The sequence below is a fragment of the Pararge aegeria genome, chromosome 10 (assembly GCF_905163445.1).
Source record: "Pararge aegeria chromosome 10, ilParAegt1.1, whole genome shotgun sequence".
In the NCBI taxonomy this organism is placed as follows: Eukaryota; Metazoa; Arthropoda; class Insecta; order Lepidoptera; family Nymphalidae; genus Pararge; species Pararge aegeria.
In genome coordinates this window covers 18,068,526-18,086,757 of record NC_053189.1, presented here as the reverse complement: position 1 = coordinate 18,086,757, position 18,232 = coordinate 18,068,526, and the positions used below count along the sequence as shown (strand labels likewise).

Here is an 18,232-nt window from a genome sequence, read left to right as displayed (position 1 = left end):
AAAAATAAAGATCTTACTCTGTGATTAAGAGCTTGTAAACTCAACTTGAAGTGCCCACAGAAATCGCACATTCGATTGGCTGATAGTTTAGTTGGCGCCCACTGTTCTTCCCTAATGCATTTTGCGTCATATTTGACACAAAATTCATTTGAACGACTGACTGACGTGACGTCAAGCATTTGAGACCTCTGAAGTGCCACGATAGACTATGACGTTTGGGACACATTTGGGATCACTGCTTTACTGAGGCTTTCCTGTGTATGCTGTATTAATTTTGTTTATTTTTTTTTTAATATCGTTTAGTTTCATAGAAATACTGTAATTATAATAACAAAAAATATGAGCCTTGATGTCTGGAGTAGAAATTATTATTATTATTACTAACCTAACTTGACACTGATTCATTAAAATTTTGTGTCAAATTTGACACCTTTGAAGAACTGTCCGGCATGCAGGTTTCCTCACGATGTTTTCCTTCACCGCTAAAGCAAAAGTTATTTAAAAAAAAAAAATTCAAATCCGGAAGTGAAACATAGTGCACCCAGCGAGCCACATTTTGTTCTGAAAGGCGTGTCCACCAATCCGCACTTGGCCGGTGTGGTGGACTTCTAGTGGGCCAGAAATCGTTTTGATAGTGATTATCCGAATAAATAAACTATCAACCATCACTTCAAAAGTCTGAGGGTGCTTAATATAAAATATCATACAACAATAATTACAACAGTATTTTAACATTTCACGTATAACACACAACTAACAAAGATTTTCACTTCAAAGTCGAAAGTCAATAAGTAATACTAAGTTCATCTTATTTGCCTCTCTACAGTCAGTCAGTACTCGTTACGGTGAGTGGTCACACCCGAGCTTCGGGCACGCCGACGTGGCAGAAGTCCGTTAGTGGCACTATCACTACTTGTATCTGAAAAGAACAATATTATTTATTTTTATTTGGTAACTATGGCCCATCTACACTACTACATAACAGAAACACTAAACGTATAGTTTAGTGTGATCGACGGCCGATTGGCGCAGTGGGCAGCGACCCTGCTTTCTGAGTCCAAGGCCGTGGGTTCGATTCCCACAACTGGAAAATGTTTGTGTGATGAACATGAACGTTTTTCACTGTCTGGGTGTTTATGTGTATATTATAAGTATTTACGTATACTATTCATAAAAATATTCATCAGCTATCTTAGTACCCATAACACAAGCTACGCTTACTTTGGGGCTAGATGGCGATGTGTGTATTAGTATATTTATTATATGTAGACAAGATATATTTGCTGATTATCAAGATATATTACAATATATTATTTTTATTTTTATTATAATGTGTTAAAGGGTGGTACCTAACGCTAAGGTGTTTTAAATAATTAAAGTAATATTTGTTTCTAAAGATGTTTTCCTTGTTTGTTTATAATAAGATGGAAAGTATAGTTACCCGAAGTTGATCACGGTTGGGTCCAAAAAGGTGCTTCGGCTCGGGTGAATCGCAAGTATCCGAGCATTTTGGGCAGAACCTGCAATCAAATGTACCGAATTAGGAAATCATCAAAATATTCCAAAAAAACGCTTCTTAATTAAAGTCCATACCATAAGCCAGTGCACTCAAGGTAAACAAATATGGCGTCAGATCACGTGTTCAAATTTGTCAAGTGTTACAGTGAATTTATAAAGTGTTTAAGAATTTACAAATTTGATTTAAAACCAATGTTCATGTTATTGGATAGAAAATTAATAGGAAAATTAATCTAAAAACACATAAAAATTAAAAAAAAAGCATATCTTAATCAGGTTTAACTAGCGCTGTAAAGTCAACATCTCCTGAGGATGCACCGGTTTCGGAGCGAAACGTGCGGTACATTGCTGAAGATCTGTTTGGTGTGGAGTATAAGGATTGGAGAAATTATAAGTAAGAATAAACTTACAGTGCAATATACTAGGTTACATAAAATTCATAAATCGTTTAAAGGAAATTGCATGCAATTCTACAATAAACTACCAATTGACATTTTGGAGATGTCTCTTAAAAAGTTCAAAGTTTGTAATAAACGTAAGCTTATAGAAAAGTCCTATTATAGTATAAAGGACTACGTAAACGATAAAAAAGCTTGGGTATGAAGTATTGCTCTAACCAGTTTGCTCTTCTAATAATTTTATATGACATTGTGAGATGGTGAAAACAAAAAAAAAAACCCGGCTAAGTTTGTTGTGGGCTTCTTCTTAGACCAGGACGCGTTTGGAACCCAAGTAGCTTTAGTTTTAAGTTTACGAATGTGGTTATCGCCATCATCTCACAACCGTGTAATTCTTATGTACGCATCAAAAGTGCCACCTATGGGCCTACTTGAATAAAGATATTTTTGACTTTGACTTTGACTTTATAAATTACACCATACAGATTCTCCTGCTTTTCACGGAATATAGCGAATTAAGCTTAATTTTCATAATATATCATGGATTTCCGCAAAGTAACGCCTGCTTCTATTCAATGTCTTAATAAGCGGTCAACTGGTTGCAATTTTACATTAAACACAGATCTATGTGATCTATCTATCTATGACTATAATAAAAATCACTTCCGATTTTACAATCGACTGAGCTCTACGGTACACTTTTCATTTCACAGCACTAAGGATACATTCAATTGAGAACGGTAGTGATGAAAAAAAAAATTCAAAATTCAAAATTCACTTTTGAAACGTCAAGTCTGTCCGTGTGTAGATGTGTATTTATCGTTTCGGTATCAATGTCACGGATCAATTAGGATGATATAATTGCCACATATATTCCATTTCCCGCTTATAGGATGTTTTAAGATTAAATAGTGTTAGAGAACGTGGGGATAGGACTTGGAATAATACCAGTTTTCACTTATTACATTTGACATATAATCAGTGGCGTGCACCGGGTATCTTGCCAGGGTATGCATAAAACAGGGAAATTGTATAAATGGCAAAAATCCTCCTCCTATACGAGTTATATATAAATTTTAGGGTAGGCACTGCTTTTGTGCATGTATGAAGTGCACGCCACTGCATATAATCGAGCAGAGTTTCCCCCTACAATAACTTGAAACAGAATTAATGTTGGAGAAGGTAATGCTTCCACTTTTATACGGCTCAGGTACCGTTTATAATGTTGACAACAAAACGTACGAATAACGTTATTAGTTTCCGGTAAGTTATTTCAAGAAATTTATTGTTATTATTCTATTTGGAAAACATAAAAAATTTAGACAAGTATTATTACGAATTATATAAAACAAAATAGAACTATTAAAGCAATCGTTATTGTTGTTGTTTAGTTGAATTTTATTCTGGATTTTAATTAATTACATTTTTTATTTTTTCTTTATTAATTTATTTTTAAAATCTGTCTTTTATATTTATTTTATGTTAACCTCTCAATTTCGTATATGGGTCCCCGAGCTGAAATAAAATGATTTTATCTTATTTTATTTTATTTATTATTTATTTTATTTATTATTTATTTATAATGAATCTTGTAGTGACGTCACAACATGTTTATGGCATAGCGTAGGTATCAGCCAGGGGGGCAACCGCTGACATTAGATAAAATATTGAGATTCGTTTGTTCGTTCGTAGACGGTCGTTTTTGGCAACCGTGAGCGCATTGAATTGACGATGAAATAAATGATTATAGGGAATGCTATTTACCCGTTGCCCTTGGCGGAGGGGTAGCCAGAGGTAGAGGTAGCGGTAGAGGTAGGCGAGGACGACAAATCTGCGGCGGCCGGCGTGTACAGCGGTGTGTTCAACTCGTCAAAGTCCAACGCGCCGTCTATATTCAGCACTCTGCGGAACACCGAATGCTACGTGTGTAAAAAGTGGATTCCTTTCGAGACATAAATGAAAAATAATTTTGTCAAACACCTTGGAAATTTGGACAGTCAACATTTTTCGAGATAAATAGAAATTCCTGCGCTGACCAAATACGCGGCCGTCAAAAGTTGTATCAAAATCCATATCTGTCTTGGTCGTGTATTTTAAGTACGGAACGATCTTTTTCTTTAAAACATTGCAACCAAGGAGGTAACTTAACAAAGTTTTCATTTAAATTTCGAAACAGCTACAAAGAAAGCTGTTTATTGAGAGAATAAAAAAAACAAACGAACACGGTATAAAAAGTAAAAAATTCTGCCAAGGTAGTAGCTTAAGTTTGCGCGCATTATTCGAGAATAGTAATATACAAGCCTTGGCCGCAATGCGTTGATGGACGAACGTTCAAATATTTAAAACACATACAACGTGTATGTGTATACATATTTGTACGTACGTAACAAGTTTTTAATTTGGACATTCAAAAAAGGCAGGTCTAAGGATGTATTTGGTCGCAACTATAATAAATAAAAACTCGGGACGGGACGATCGACAGAGACAGTTATGACGGATAAGTTAACGCCGGTCACAGTTAGTGTTAAATACAAAGTACATAAATTAAAACCGAAATAATACTCGACAAGTTTTAGAGGTACATTAGGTACTGTCTTTGAGACTTATCTGTGAAACCGAGAACCCAATAGTTTTTGAGTGAACCAATGCCAAGAAATCAGATACAGCCCTAACATCATATGCGAAATTAAAATTATCTGACTGCTGTCATTTTATTAGGTACGCGTCGCGTGGCTTCGGTACTATGCGCGTGTCGGTCATAAATAAACACTTAAAATGTTTTGAATTCATTTGTATGGAAAAATAAATATGCTTGATTTAATATTTTTCAGGGTGACTCCTTATGAAATATACTAATGAAGCCTTCAATATTATTTCGTAATTCTGTTACACGTTGTATGACGACTCGACTGTTTCTTATTGTTTATATCACCAACTGGGAGATGGCAGGAACGGCCGACTGGCGCAGTGGGCAGCGACCCTGCTTTCTGAGTCCAAGGCCGTGGGTTCGATTCCCACAATTGGAAAATGTTTGCGTGACGTACATGAATGGTTTTCAGTGTCTGGGCGTTTATATGTATAATATAAGTATTTATGTATATTTATTCATAAAAAATATTCATCAGTCATTTAAGTACCCATAACACAAGCTACGCTTAATTTGGGGCTTGATGGCAATGTGTGTATTGTCGTAGTTTATTTATTCTTTTAACGGCCAGACTATAATCTTCATCATTACTGAATTTAAAAAAAAGTCGGTTCACCTGTTCTGAGCGGAGAAGCGATGCACTCGCTCAACGACGGAAGCCACGTGCTCCACTCCGTTCTGGACGCCCCATACTAGGATACCTATCTGGGGACAAATATAAATCGTGGTTACTATACGATTGATGAATTTCTTAACGACAAGGCTGCTTAGAAGCAGGCTCACAAGATAGAACATTAAATATATATATATATTTTTTTTTCATTGTAAACTGTAAAATGATGTTGGAAAAGAGCAATCTGCTGAGTTTCTGCCTTCCGAACTGGTGGAAGAGTCACCCCAAACAGACTGACTGGACGTTTCAAAAGTGCTTATAAACTGGGCCTATTTGAAATAAATGAATTTTGACAAAAATGGGTTATAATTTTTGTGACGCCTAAACTAACCAAGTCTAGATAACACTGCTGTGGAACGTCCCAGTGGTGGCTTCCTCTGACATAGGAAAGGAGTTTTAGAGCATAGACCCGCCACGCTGCTCTAATGCGGGTTTGTGGGCTATAACTACGTACTGCGTAGTAAGTACTCCCCGAGGCATTGGGTAGACACCGCGAATTTTCTGACTCCTCGTAGAAGAATTTCCAATATTGACTGAGAATATCTTCTAAACTTTGATTATAAATTAGTTAGATATAAACTAGTTATTTCTGACATCTTGTCAATTAGCATGTAACTAGAATGTACTATTGTACCGCGTTGCCATGGTCGCAATTTCGTTAAGTTTATCTTAGGTTAGGCTTAGGTATTCAATAATGTGTAATAGACGATTCCACTCTGCCACGAAACGGGCAAAAGTGGAGGAGTGCCGGTTCCCCCTACAGCCGCGACACTTGCGGTAGGCCAACTAAGGTTTTCTTGCGCGCCGATACTCTCAATGAGTATACCAACAAGTTGACTAACTATATAACTACTTGTCAAGCATATGATCTATGTTTGATCATATCCGGCTCTGAGGTTATGTTAACACATCGGGAAAACATTGTAGAGCTTAAATTATTACAATTATAATTGGATCATATTAATATCGAATGAAACACTAAAGGAGAATACCGGAACACGGTTTGGTTTGGGGCCTCATTCAAATTGGTATTAAAAATTAAGTTTTAATTTTTTAAAAAAACCTTTCTAATCCCAAGCCTTAACTTAGACGGTTTAAAAATCTTTTAATGAAATAGATTAGTGGTTCTAATATATTGTGAACAGTACCATCAATACGTAGGTACAATAATCGCATGTGTCAAAAATAACCTTAATTAGTATTGTAATTATTAAACCCTTCAAAATGAGATAAATTCCAAGAAGGCACCTTATAAGTACTGTGTGAAACCAAATCCCTTACTACATCCGGCATTCTCCTTTAATTTTATAAATTTAGAATGCATATAAAAATTTTCGGAAACTATATAAAATTGATAATTCCTCCGAGTGTAGGTTAAAACTCTAATGAATTTTACTTAATTTGAAAAAATTACTAAATTTAATATACGGTAATATTTGTATACTTATATATATATATATGAAATGTCACAAATGTCACAAATGTTACCAGTGGCGTGCACAGGGCGTTGACCAGGGTATGCATAAAGCAGGTGCTTGGCATAAAATGGAAGAATTCCCCTCCAAAACGAGTTATGTAACATAATCTGGGTATGCAGCGCTTTTGTGCATGTATGAAGTGCACGCCACTGCCGATTGCAGATATGCTTGTACCTTAACCCGGACATCCGGCTCGTAGTAGTCGTTGTAGTCGCGGTCGCAATCGCTCTGCTCCGGACAGTTCTGACATGTGATGGAGATGCGCACAGTCCGCAAGACCACCTCCGGGACCTGACGAGTTCATATGTCAAAAAAGCAATGTGTCATATCTTGCTTCAAAAGTGTCTCAATGTGATATGGATCTTTGAAAAGTATACAATATCTGAATTTCTTAATGACAAGGTGGAAGCATCCGGCTCCGCTTTCAACTCTCACAAGATAGAAAAATTAATGTTAAAATGTAAAATGTAAATTGTTGATGTTGGAAAAGAGCAATTGCTGAGTTTCTTGCCGGCTTCTTATCGGTAGAATCTGCCTTCCTTACCGGTGGTAGAGTCGATACACACAGACAGATTTGACATTTCAAAAGTGCTTATATTAGGCCTACTTGAAATAAATGAATTTTGAATTTTTTGAATAGGTTTCTACGCGACATCGCACCGGAACGCTAAATCGCTTAGCGGCACGTCTCTGTCGGTAGGGTGGTATCTAGCCACGGCAAAAGCCTCCCACCAGACCAGAGAAAAATCCTGCCGGGAATCGAACACGGGACCTCGTAAATAAACTTCCAAATCGATTAACTCACATCATAGGTCCCGGCCCATACGATGAGCATACTCTTCCTAAACCATACGCCCTTGGGGTACAGATCTACGGTCCACTCTGTCAGTTTATCCGTCGCCACGTCCGCTATCGAGGGTCTGGTGGAGAAGATGAAGGTCCTCGTGTGGTAGCAGGGCAGTGAGTGGAAGTTGTCCACCGCCAGGACAGAGCCCCACATGTCCTCCGTGTACAGGCGGGGAGTGAACAGCATCCGGCCGGCTTCGGTTTGCTGGATCTCCGATATCCTTTCGTATTGGCCTGTTAATTAAGTCACCATCATATCAACCCATTACCAACCAGACAGGGCGGCTGTCCTCCCACAATGGGGGGGGAGGCGGGTAGTTTGGGAGTGCCGAGGTCCACCGCACTCGCCCAATGCGGTTTGGTGGACTCCATACGCCTTTGAGAACATTGTGGAGACCTCTCAGGCATTCATGTTTCCCTACGATGTTTTCCTTCACCGTTGAAGCTAGTGATATTTTAGTAATTAAAACGCACATAACCTATAAAATATAGAGGTGCGTCATGTGACTCGAACTCCGCCTCCACCCCAGTGGCGTGCATATAGGGTATGCACAGGGTATGCAGATGATATAAAATGGAGAAAATCTTCAGTATTTATATTCTTCATTTTATATCATCTTCATACCCTGTGCATACCCTTAATACTCGCCACTGCTCCTCCCTTACAGACCCACCAGGCCGCTTTAAGCCGGGTCGGCGGGTGACTCAGCCCATCGAATATACAATAATAAAATATCTTGATAAAGTCCGATTCTTTAAAGATCAGGAAGAGAAAGTGAAGCAGAATTTTGTTATCATATGTATTAGAAAAAAAAACGGTAGAACAAGAGAATAAAGACGCTCACAATAAAAGTTTGTTTCACTTTAAAATTCAAAACACAAATGATCCCCTTACATTCGAGCAATAGTAAGATTATTGACAGGTGTCAATAATCTTTTTGATCTTTCTGACGGCCGATTGACGCAGTGGGCAGCGACCCTGCTTTCTAAGTCCAAGGCCGTGGGTTCGATTCCCACAACTGGAAAATGTTTGTGTGAAGAATATGAATGTTTTTCAGTGTCTGGGTGTTTATATGTATATTATAAGTATTTATGTATATTATTCATAAAAATATTCATCATTTATCTTAGTACCCATAACACAAGCTACGCTTACTTTGGGGCTAGATGACGATGTGTGTATTGTCGTAGTATATTTATTTATTTATTTTAACTAATTTACACAGTTTCTTATATTTCTTATATATACATAGTACATACCTGACTGATAGCTCATCGCGACCGCCATTCTTTCCATGAAGAATTCCTTATGTTCCTGCGTCAGCGGACATAGCAATAACTTGGCCAGCTGATTGGGGCACATCATTGGAAACCTGTAACAGAGTGTGTGACTCAATGAATGAATGAATGAATGAATACACTTTTACTTATAATTTCACTATAAACATATAGTGAAATTATAAGTAAAAATTTTACAAGAAGTATACAATTTGGCGGCCTTATCGCTACATAGCGTTCTCTTCCAGGCAACCAATGGCGTAAAACACAGCTCAAGAAGAGAGGTAGGTGGTGAATTTAAATAAACACGCATATATACTTATATATACAAACTAGCTGTTGCCCGCGACTTTGTCTGCGTTTGATTTTGTTTTTTCATGTGGCATTAAATTTAGCTGCAGTTCTAAAAAAAAAAAAAATTATTCAGTATCGCTAAGCCTTAAATGAGAAGTTTGCTGCTGTCCGCTGAGGAGTTTTATTCTCAATCTCCAACCACAGTTGGGACAAAATTAAACACATATAGCCTCTATAGTACATAAATATTTATTTAAATCGGTTATAATTTGTCGGAGTTACGGTGTAAAATCGTTAAACACTTTCATCCCCTCTCCCAAAGGAACCGAGCTTAATGTCGGGATAAAAGTATCCTATATTACTGTGTGATTGTCAATTTGTCAGTGTCAATTTGTTTGTTGCGCTTTCACGCAAAAACTACTTAACCGATCCTCATGAAACTTTGTACACATATATTTGGAAGTGTTAGAAGTAATATAGGATACTTTTTATCCCGACATTAAGCTCGGTTCCTTTGGGAGAGGGGAGGAAAGTGTTTGACGACTTTACACCATAACTCCGGCAAATTATAACCGATTTAAATAATTATTTTTGTACTATAGAGGTTTTAATATGTGTTTAATTTTGCCCAAACTTGGTGTAAATCTGAATGTGGTTGGAGATAGAGGACAGAACTTCTCAGCGGACAGCAGCGAACCCCTTATTTAAGGCTTAGTGATCCTGATACTTTATTTTTTTTAGAACTACAACTAAATTTAATGTCACATCAAAAACAAAATCAAACGCAGACGATTTCGCGGGTAACAGTATACAAGTGATATTTAAATTGCTTAAATTAAAAACGCAAATAGCTCCGAAAAGTCAGTGGTGCGTGTCGGGGCTCGAACTCGGTCTCCACGAAAGGAAAGCCGTTGCCTAACCCACTAGGCTATCACCGCTGAGAAAATTCAAAAATAATTAAAATCCAAAAATCCCCTGCCAGGAATCGAACTTGGGGCCGCTCACTTAAAACTGCACGACGCGGCAGAAGTCGCGGGGGGCAGCTAGTAGAGTAATACAAACCTGACATGTGAGAAGACAGTGGATACGAGCGTGTCCCAGTGTTGCTTTAACTCACTTTCACTCAGCTCACTTGTGTTCAACCTCTCGCGTTGCTTGTTTAGCCAGCGTACCACGAACCTATCAAACAATCATCATCAAAATTCAAATTCAAAATTCAAAATTCAAATTCAAAATTTAAATTCAAAAATGTTTTGTTCAGGTAGACCTTATCACAGGCACTTATGATGGCGTTCATAGACTTTATATTAAACAAAATTGTTAGTGATGGTAATAACTGCATTCGTAAACTTAAAACTAAAGCTAGCATCATCGACCCAATAACTGGAGACGGGTCACCTCTCAGAACGACAAGGGTTTACGCAGTAAACCACGCTGGCCTACTGACTCCTGTAGCTCTATTACAAATCGTTTTCGCATATCCAACTAGCCAGCGTCAAAAATTCAAAATTCATTTATTTCAAGTAGGTCTAATATAAGCACGTCTGAAACGTCAAGTCTGTCTGTGTTTAGTGACTCTACCACCGGTTCGGAAGGCAGATACTACCGGAAGAAGCCGGCGAAAACGTAAGCTTATAGAAATTCCTATTACAATATTAAGGATTACATGTATGATATAGCTTGGGTATGAATTGCTCTTACTTCGTAGCTCAACATTAACTATATTGTGAGATGGTGATAACAAAAAAAACCTGGCTAAGTTTGTTGTGGGCTCTTCTTAGACCAGGGCGCGTTTGGAACCCTCGTACCTTTCGTTATAAGGTAACGAATGCAGTTATCACCATCACTAACATTAGTGTATCATATAAATAAACTAGCTGTTGCCCGCGACTTCGTCTGCGTTTGATTTTGTTTTTAAAGCATTCAGTATCGCTAAGCCTTAAATTAGTATAGTAGTATTATATATATATATAACATGTGACTGTCAATTAATTATAGAAAAATTATTTGCAATAAAATAAAATGGCGACTATAATTAAAAATCTAAACTATCCTATCTCTTAAGTTGGAACAGACTGCGCACAGTGTGCCAATTTAATTTAAAATCGGTTAAGTAGTTTAGGAGTCCATCGCGGACAAACATTGTGACAAGAGATTTATATATATTATAAGATAAATAAACATGTTACATGTATGAACGCTTTATAAGTGCCTGTAATAAGGTCCACGTGAATAAAACATATTTTAATTTGAATTTTAATTCAAAAACGGTTCATCCGTTCGGGAAATACAATGCCACTGACACGCCAAAGTTATAACACCCCTTATTTCGTGGGGGGTTGAAAACATATAAGGTGTACGCACTGGTAAAGTGACATTTCATTGTGCAGCACCAGGTCACTGTGCTGCAGTAACAGTAATAGCGTATCGTCTTCCAACTCGGCCAGTTCGCTGTCAACCACCCACTCCATGTTCCATTTCACGAAGTTCTGGCAAGCCTGTAAACAATTTATTTTTTTATTCCATTACATTTATTTTCAAAAGCCATGTTAGACATCACTATTTGTCATAAAGTCAAAGTCAAAGTCAAAAATATCTTTATTCAAGTAGGCCCGGCCCATTGGTGGCACTTTTGATGCGTACATAAGAATTACACGGTAGTGAGATTCATCGTCAGATTCATTATAATTTTGTTGTTCGTATATGTATACTTATATATCTATAGTAAATATATATAATTATTTATTATTGTATTTATATATATATCTTATTTTATTTATCTCTTTTAATAATTTATTATATTAGTTATTAGTAGTATGTATTTAAGTGTGTAAATTTATGTATTGTTTATTGTAACTGCGATTTCCCGTCTCTCATGTATTATTCGTACTATCGTTAAGATTACCTGGCAGAGATCACTTTTAGTGATAAGGTCGCCTTTTGCTTTTAATTTTTTTTAAAGTATATTTGTAATTTCTCCTTTACTACGCAATAAAGATGTTTAAATAAATAAATATATTTTATCTTAACACCCCATGTCCCGCCGTTACCATAACCGCTGCCAGAGCTAGGAATAGAACCGCCGGAAACTAGAGGCTGTGGTTTTATTCTCCTTCCCATTAAAGATATGCCTGATAATGACCACGCTGGGCAGGCGGGTTGTCATCGCAGGGCTAGACTGATCGCCCCGGCGTCGCTGCTGCCCGACACCGGTCTGTGCCATTTGTTCAGCCTAGCCAATTCGAAGTGGTTATACCGCCACTTCTCGGTCGCAAACGCCCGACCGATTTGGGACCGATTTCAATGAAACTTTCAGGGAATCTCCGGATTGACCTGGCGAAAAATCCTGTAAAGTTTAGTACCCGCTCGAGAAGAGAATGAATACGCAGAGTAATAAATGATTTAATATGTTTGAACTCGGAGCTTACTTTTGGAAATCATATTATAAAATGCTGTAAGAAAGCTTTCAAAAATTTAGGATTCCTACTTCGTACAGTTAGGGGATTCAATAACATAAAAGCGGTGATAGCATTGTACAATGCTCTGGTTAGGAGCCAATTGGAAAGTAACTCAGTCATTTGGGCTCCACATGAGGTTAAATATAGCCTTATGTTGGAGCGAGTGCAAAATAAATTCGTTAGGTACCTGTACATGAGGCTTTATGGGGTATACCCATACTATCCCTTAATGTACCCAACACTATTTGTTCTGGGTATGGTAGTGTATAACGAGCTAAAAGTTAGGAGGGAACTAACACTTATATTGTATATGTTTAAAATAATTAGGGGGAAGTTGCATAATGCGGACGTTTTAGGTCAGATTAATCTCTGTGCCCCGGACCGGTTCGTGTGCGCAGGCGCAGGCCGCCCCTGCTGGCGGAGCCGCGCGGACGAACCAACTTGCTCAACAAGGCGCCGCTGACGCGCGCGATTCGCACCCTAAACGACATAGCTGAGAGAACGGATCTGTTTTGTTGTACTCTGACTGAACTCACAAAGGTTGCTTTGTGGTGCATTTGCTACTCTTGTAAAGTTTAGTGTGTAGGTAGGCATCAGTATCTACGCTAGTGCATTAGGAAATTCCTGTAAACTAGTCGTAAGTTGGAAATAAATAAATAAAATAAATATATTATGAGATTTAAATTAAAAGTTTAATGGTGTATAAAATAAAATAAAGCAAAATCTAGCCCGGCGAAGCGGGCTGGGTACGCTAGTCCTTAATATTATTATATACGAGTGGCGCAGTGGGCAGCGATCCTGCTTTCTGAGTCGAAGGCCGTGGGTTCGATTCCCACAACAGCTGGAAAATGCTTGTGTGACGAACGTGAATGTTTTCAGTGTCTGGGTGTTTATCTGTATATTAAATATATTTATGTGTATTATATTCATAAAAATATTCATAAGCCATCTTAGTACCCATAACACAAGCTACGCTTACTTTAGGGCTAGATGGTGATGTGTGTATTGTCGTATTATATTTTATTATTATTATTAAAATATATTCTATCATTTATTGTTTATAATTTTGTTTTAAATTCCTAACAATGCGTACAAAAACAAAAAAACACTACAAATAAACAAACATTAAAAATTTATAAGAAAAAAAATCCACCTTCCGCTTGCTGGGCTTTTGAATGCCCAAGCAACCGGCGGTCAGGGCTCCAGAGTGAGGAACCTCCAAACAATACGCGCCGTTTCAAGGACTACTGCCTTCTGTTTCCGACCCTTGATCCAACAACCGAGCGAAAGCTTCTTAAGATGTTGGTCGAAGCTTTATCAGTAACAGTTTATGGTAATTCTCTTACTTTAGCAACATCATTGTGACCGCATGCCATAGTGTATTGCATCCAAGCAATGAGGTGACCTCGCTTTGCTGCCTGAGCGATGTGCTGTGACATGTAGCTCAGGCATAGGGTGACTAGATCCTGTTGGGGAATACAATGTTGAGTTGTTACATTAATTTATTTTATTTTTCTTCCCAACCATGTGTGGGTTCAACTTCACTTTATATCACTTTGTTAAATCACAAGTTATAATATGACATACACATTTGAAAGAATTGAATATATATATACAAGAGTTATTTTATATATATATAATAATGTTAATAAATGAACTCGAGAAAAGAGTTCTTACATATATAAATGGAATCTAGGAATCGGCTCCAAGGATTTTCATGAAATTTAGTATACAGGGGGTTTCGGGGGCGATAAATCGATCTAGCTAGGATTCATTTTTAGAAAATGACATTTTATTCGTGTTAATATATATATGTAATTAGAATCTCGGAATTTGCTCCAACGATTTTCATGAAATTTAGTATACAGGGGGTTTCGAGGAATTCATTTATATTGGAATCTCGGACTATTTTGTTTAAGTCGACTCATTCGCGGACGAAGTCGCGCAGGTCCGCTAGTAATTAATTAAGTCACAAAAAATAGAAGTGATATCAATAATTTTCACAAAACTATTTTATTTTTGAAGTTATACTTCTTTAGCGGCGTTAGGAAATCATGGGAGTGAAATTATGCGATGTAACGAAATGCGCGCGTACATGTTTACACGATTTTAACAGGATGAAGGTAGTTGCGAAACCGAGTCAGAGGGAAATACATCGTCCGCCAGCTCACTTTTTACGATGCGCGCGCACACCGTCACAAAAAACCGGCACCCTGAAGTTAGCTATAAGGTCTGACAGTGTACACTTTCAATTGTCAATTTCAAATAATTCAATTAATTCACTTGTACTAAAATCTCAAATTTTTAATGTTTAATGAAACTTGGTGTTCCAATAATAGGATAACTAGATAATGCATCAAAATAAAACTTTCAATGTATTAAATACCTTTTTTCTATTGTTAGTGTCGTTTTCTCTACAAACGTAGAATAAGGATAAAAATATTGAAAAGATTTCTATCTTATTAGGCCAAAGAAGTATAACTTCTAACGCGTGTACATAAGTACACACAAGTTTTTTTTTATTTTAGACTGTAATTCAAATTACAACACTTAGCCAAATACAAAAACTGTTTATAATCTTTAAACTACATTACTAAATAATGGAAAATTGTGTATAATATTTAGTAAGTACTGCTTATTAGTACTACTATACAAAGTGTAACGGAATTACGAAATACTGTTGAAGGGTGCGTAAGTATATTTCATAAGGAATCACCCTGTAAAATTACTCTGTAATATTGAATCCACAAAAGCATATTTATTTTTCCATACAAACTAATTCAAAACTTTCTAAGTGTTTACTTATAACAACCCTATTGAAGATAAAAGACCGACACGCGTATAGTTCTAACTAAACAACGCGTACCTTATTTAGTGACAGACGTCACTTGATTTTACTTATGCATGTGATGTTAAACTGTATCTGCTTTCTTTCAGAAAAACTATGGCAACAGTTTACTCAAAAACTATTAGCGTTTCGGTTTCAGACACAATATATAATGTACCTCTAAAGCCTCTGAAGTATTATTACGGTTTTCATTTACACGTTGCTCCTATAAACTTTATCGGAAGTATCTGAAGTTGGCATCATATCCACACTGTACATTTTCTAACTAACTTTGATACTTACTTTAACATTATATTTGTCAGCTAAAGACAGCACAGGGAGCACGGTTTGGTGTGATATCTTGATTTGTCCCGTGTAGAAGTATTTGAGGAAATGTGGGAACACAGATGCGGCTATTGGAGTCTCTTGCAAGACTATGCGACTCTCGCACCACTCGCTCCATTCCCTATTCATTAACATTACCTGAAACAATAGCCTTCTGTTATACAGAAAGGGCAAATAGGTTTGAACAGTCAATCCTCAAGTTTGGCAAAAAAACACAATGAAAAGATTTAAATTTATTTTTTATTTATTTTATTTTGTATTTATTATTTTTTTTATTTTATCTTTGGACAATTAGTTGATAATAAATGACTATGTCTAAATCATTTGCATACATAATTAATTGTGTTCCATATCTGTATGGTGCCACTGTGACATAGGCCTAAATGGGGCACTAAGCCTCCAGTATCCATCTTTCAGTTGATGGAAGGCAACTTTTTTTAGATTATTTTAAAATAGTTTCTGTATATATTCTATGGTTAAATTAGACTGACTTTCTTAGACAATGGAATCAAGATGCTGATTCTCCATGGGCACTTTAGGGCTACTTAAGCATTGTGCATGCTCTACATATAACACACAACTGTGTTCAACGCGCAACACCTTACCAAAGTGATCCATAACCAAAATAAAAAGCAATTTGATGTTCCCCGTGCACTTTCAGAACATATAAAGAAACTTCACAATAGATTTACCTGAAACACTTCGCTGCTGGCACATAGTATGAGCCTGTGAGCAGGGTACCCAACACCTGCTACTTCCAGTACCAAGTCACTCATCAATTGTTCGGCATATAATGTTGCTATCTTGAGGAGCACACTCTTCGAGTTATCCACCTGAAATGAAAACAAACAAGACTGTGTTTTCCATGTCATCATATGTTTTACATAGGTTGCGTTATTTAACAATTGTTATTTTTAATTTGATAATACATTATATTTACTGATCTATTCATTATTTGAAATTGAACTTCATGTAAGTAAATATTATAATAAATAAATAACTACAACAATTCACACATTGCCATCTAGCCCCAAAGGAAGTGTAGCTTGTTTTATGGGTACTAAGCTGACTGATTAATATGTTTATAAATAATATACATAAATATACTTATAAACACCCAGACACTGAGAGACAGTTATGCTCATCACACAAATAATTTCCAGCAGTGGAAATCGAACCCACAGCCTTGGGCTCAGACAGCAGGGTCTCTGCAAACTGGGCCAATCTGCAGTTGTATTATGTATGATTGCAAATTATACTAAGGAGCCACTATTTCTAAACATTTTTATTTACAGAAGTTACTGATCAATTCTAATATTTGGTAATGTAATTTAACTGTTTTTATCATATTGTTATTTTTATTATGACCTAACAGATTTTATTCTAATTTAAATGAGCTACAACATCAGTTTATAAAAAATAATGCTAGACAATAATAAAATTTTGCCTTGTAAATTTGCAAAATAGAAAATTATTTTGTTTAATGGTGTAATTGCACTTTTCTGTACTTTAATTTACTGACTTGGGTCAAAGTTGATTATGCAGCCCTAATAACTGTTATGTTAGTAGTGCTGCTGTTTAAAGTATTTTAAATACGAAAAAACAGGAGTAGGTCTTCGGGTTGGCCATTCGCGATTGGCATTGTTTACGTGATTCAAGGTTTCAAATAGTGCGTTATTAGACCTCCAAGAGCAAGAGCATTGCCCACACTTCAGTCATTTGTTTAAATATGTTGAAATATCAGTAGCACTTCGCGTACGATACATGCCACTTCCAGTACGATTGAAATACGTATCGGTACGTACAGTACGTACGTACGGTATCTGGTATATTGAGGTAGGGGTACGAGAACGAAGCCGCAGGGCACAACAATACTTAAATATTTTTATTTGGAACTTAACTCACTTCGAGATCTTCATTATTTGGTTCATCTTTACTATCGGAACTAGCAGATAACGGAGAGGAAACTACATTTAAGTAATTCATCGTGCAATGTTTACTTTCACACTGAAAATGGCATAATTTAAAGAAATATAGAAATTATCTTAAAAGAAATTACAAATGACCCACACAATTATTCACATTTCGCAATAGAATAGGGCTTTTGGATTTGGAAACAACATTCCCAAAATAAACTTAAGATTATAATGTCAGATTGACAATTCAAAGTAACTTTTTTTTTGTCTGATAGATAATGGTATAATATTTTCCTTCTTTCAAAGTACAAATGTCAGCTCTCTGTATACAGATAAAACCTAAACTATGGGCTATGGCACAGGGCTATGGGGATCTGGGGTCTATGCCACTATGGTCCGTGATCCTTACTATTCGCTATCTGTGCACGCTAGCAACTGTCTATGTCTAGTCAATAGAACATGATTGATATTTACCTTTTATTTACAAAATAAAAAATTCTGATTTCTGTAAAAATTTTAAAAATAATAACCTCTAACTTAGCGAAGAAAATAAA

At 36.6% G+C, this 18,232-nt stretch overlaps 1 protein-coding gene across 1 annotated transcript; it reads right to left on the bottom strand.

The window, feature by feature from the left end:
* Positions 1–351: 351 nt before the first annotated feature.
* On the bottom strand, positions 352–17,908 carry LOC120627003 (BTB/POZ domain-containing protein 17). Its single transcript, XM_039894840.1, has 13 exons — positions 17,668–17,908; positions 16,455–16,595; positions 15,721–15,900; positions 13,937–14,056; positions 11,497–11,630; positions 10,195–10,311; positions 8,821–8,933; positions 7,520–7,794; positions 6,889–7,005; positions 5,180–5,268; positions 3,681–3,818; positions 1,442–1,520; positions 352–919 (listed from the first exon to the last, which is right to left on the bottom strand). The coding sequence occupies exons 1-13, from the start codon at positions 17,746–17,748 to the stop codon at positions 854–856; spliced, it is 1,650 nt and encodes a 549-aa protein (XP_039750774.1). The 5' UTR covers positions 17,749–17,908; the 3' UTR covers positions 352–853.
* Between the last annotated feature and the right edge of the window lie 324 nt (positions 17,909–18,232).

Coding starts and splice junctions, on each gene's coding strand:
- LOC120627003 (XM_039894840.1), bottom strand. CDS start 17,748: ATGAATTACTTAAATGTAGTTTCCTCTCCGTTATCTGCTAGTTCCGAT. Junction 11,631..13,936: donor GTCACAATGATGTTGCTAAA/GTAAGAGAATTA, acceptor AATTGTTTACAG/GCTTGCCAGAACTTCGTGAA. Junction 1,521..3,680: donor CCCTCCGCCAAGGGCAACGG/GTAAATAGCATT, acceptor ATTTGATTGCAG/GTTCTGCCCAAAATGCTCGG.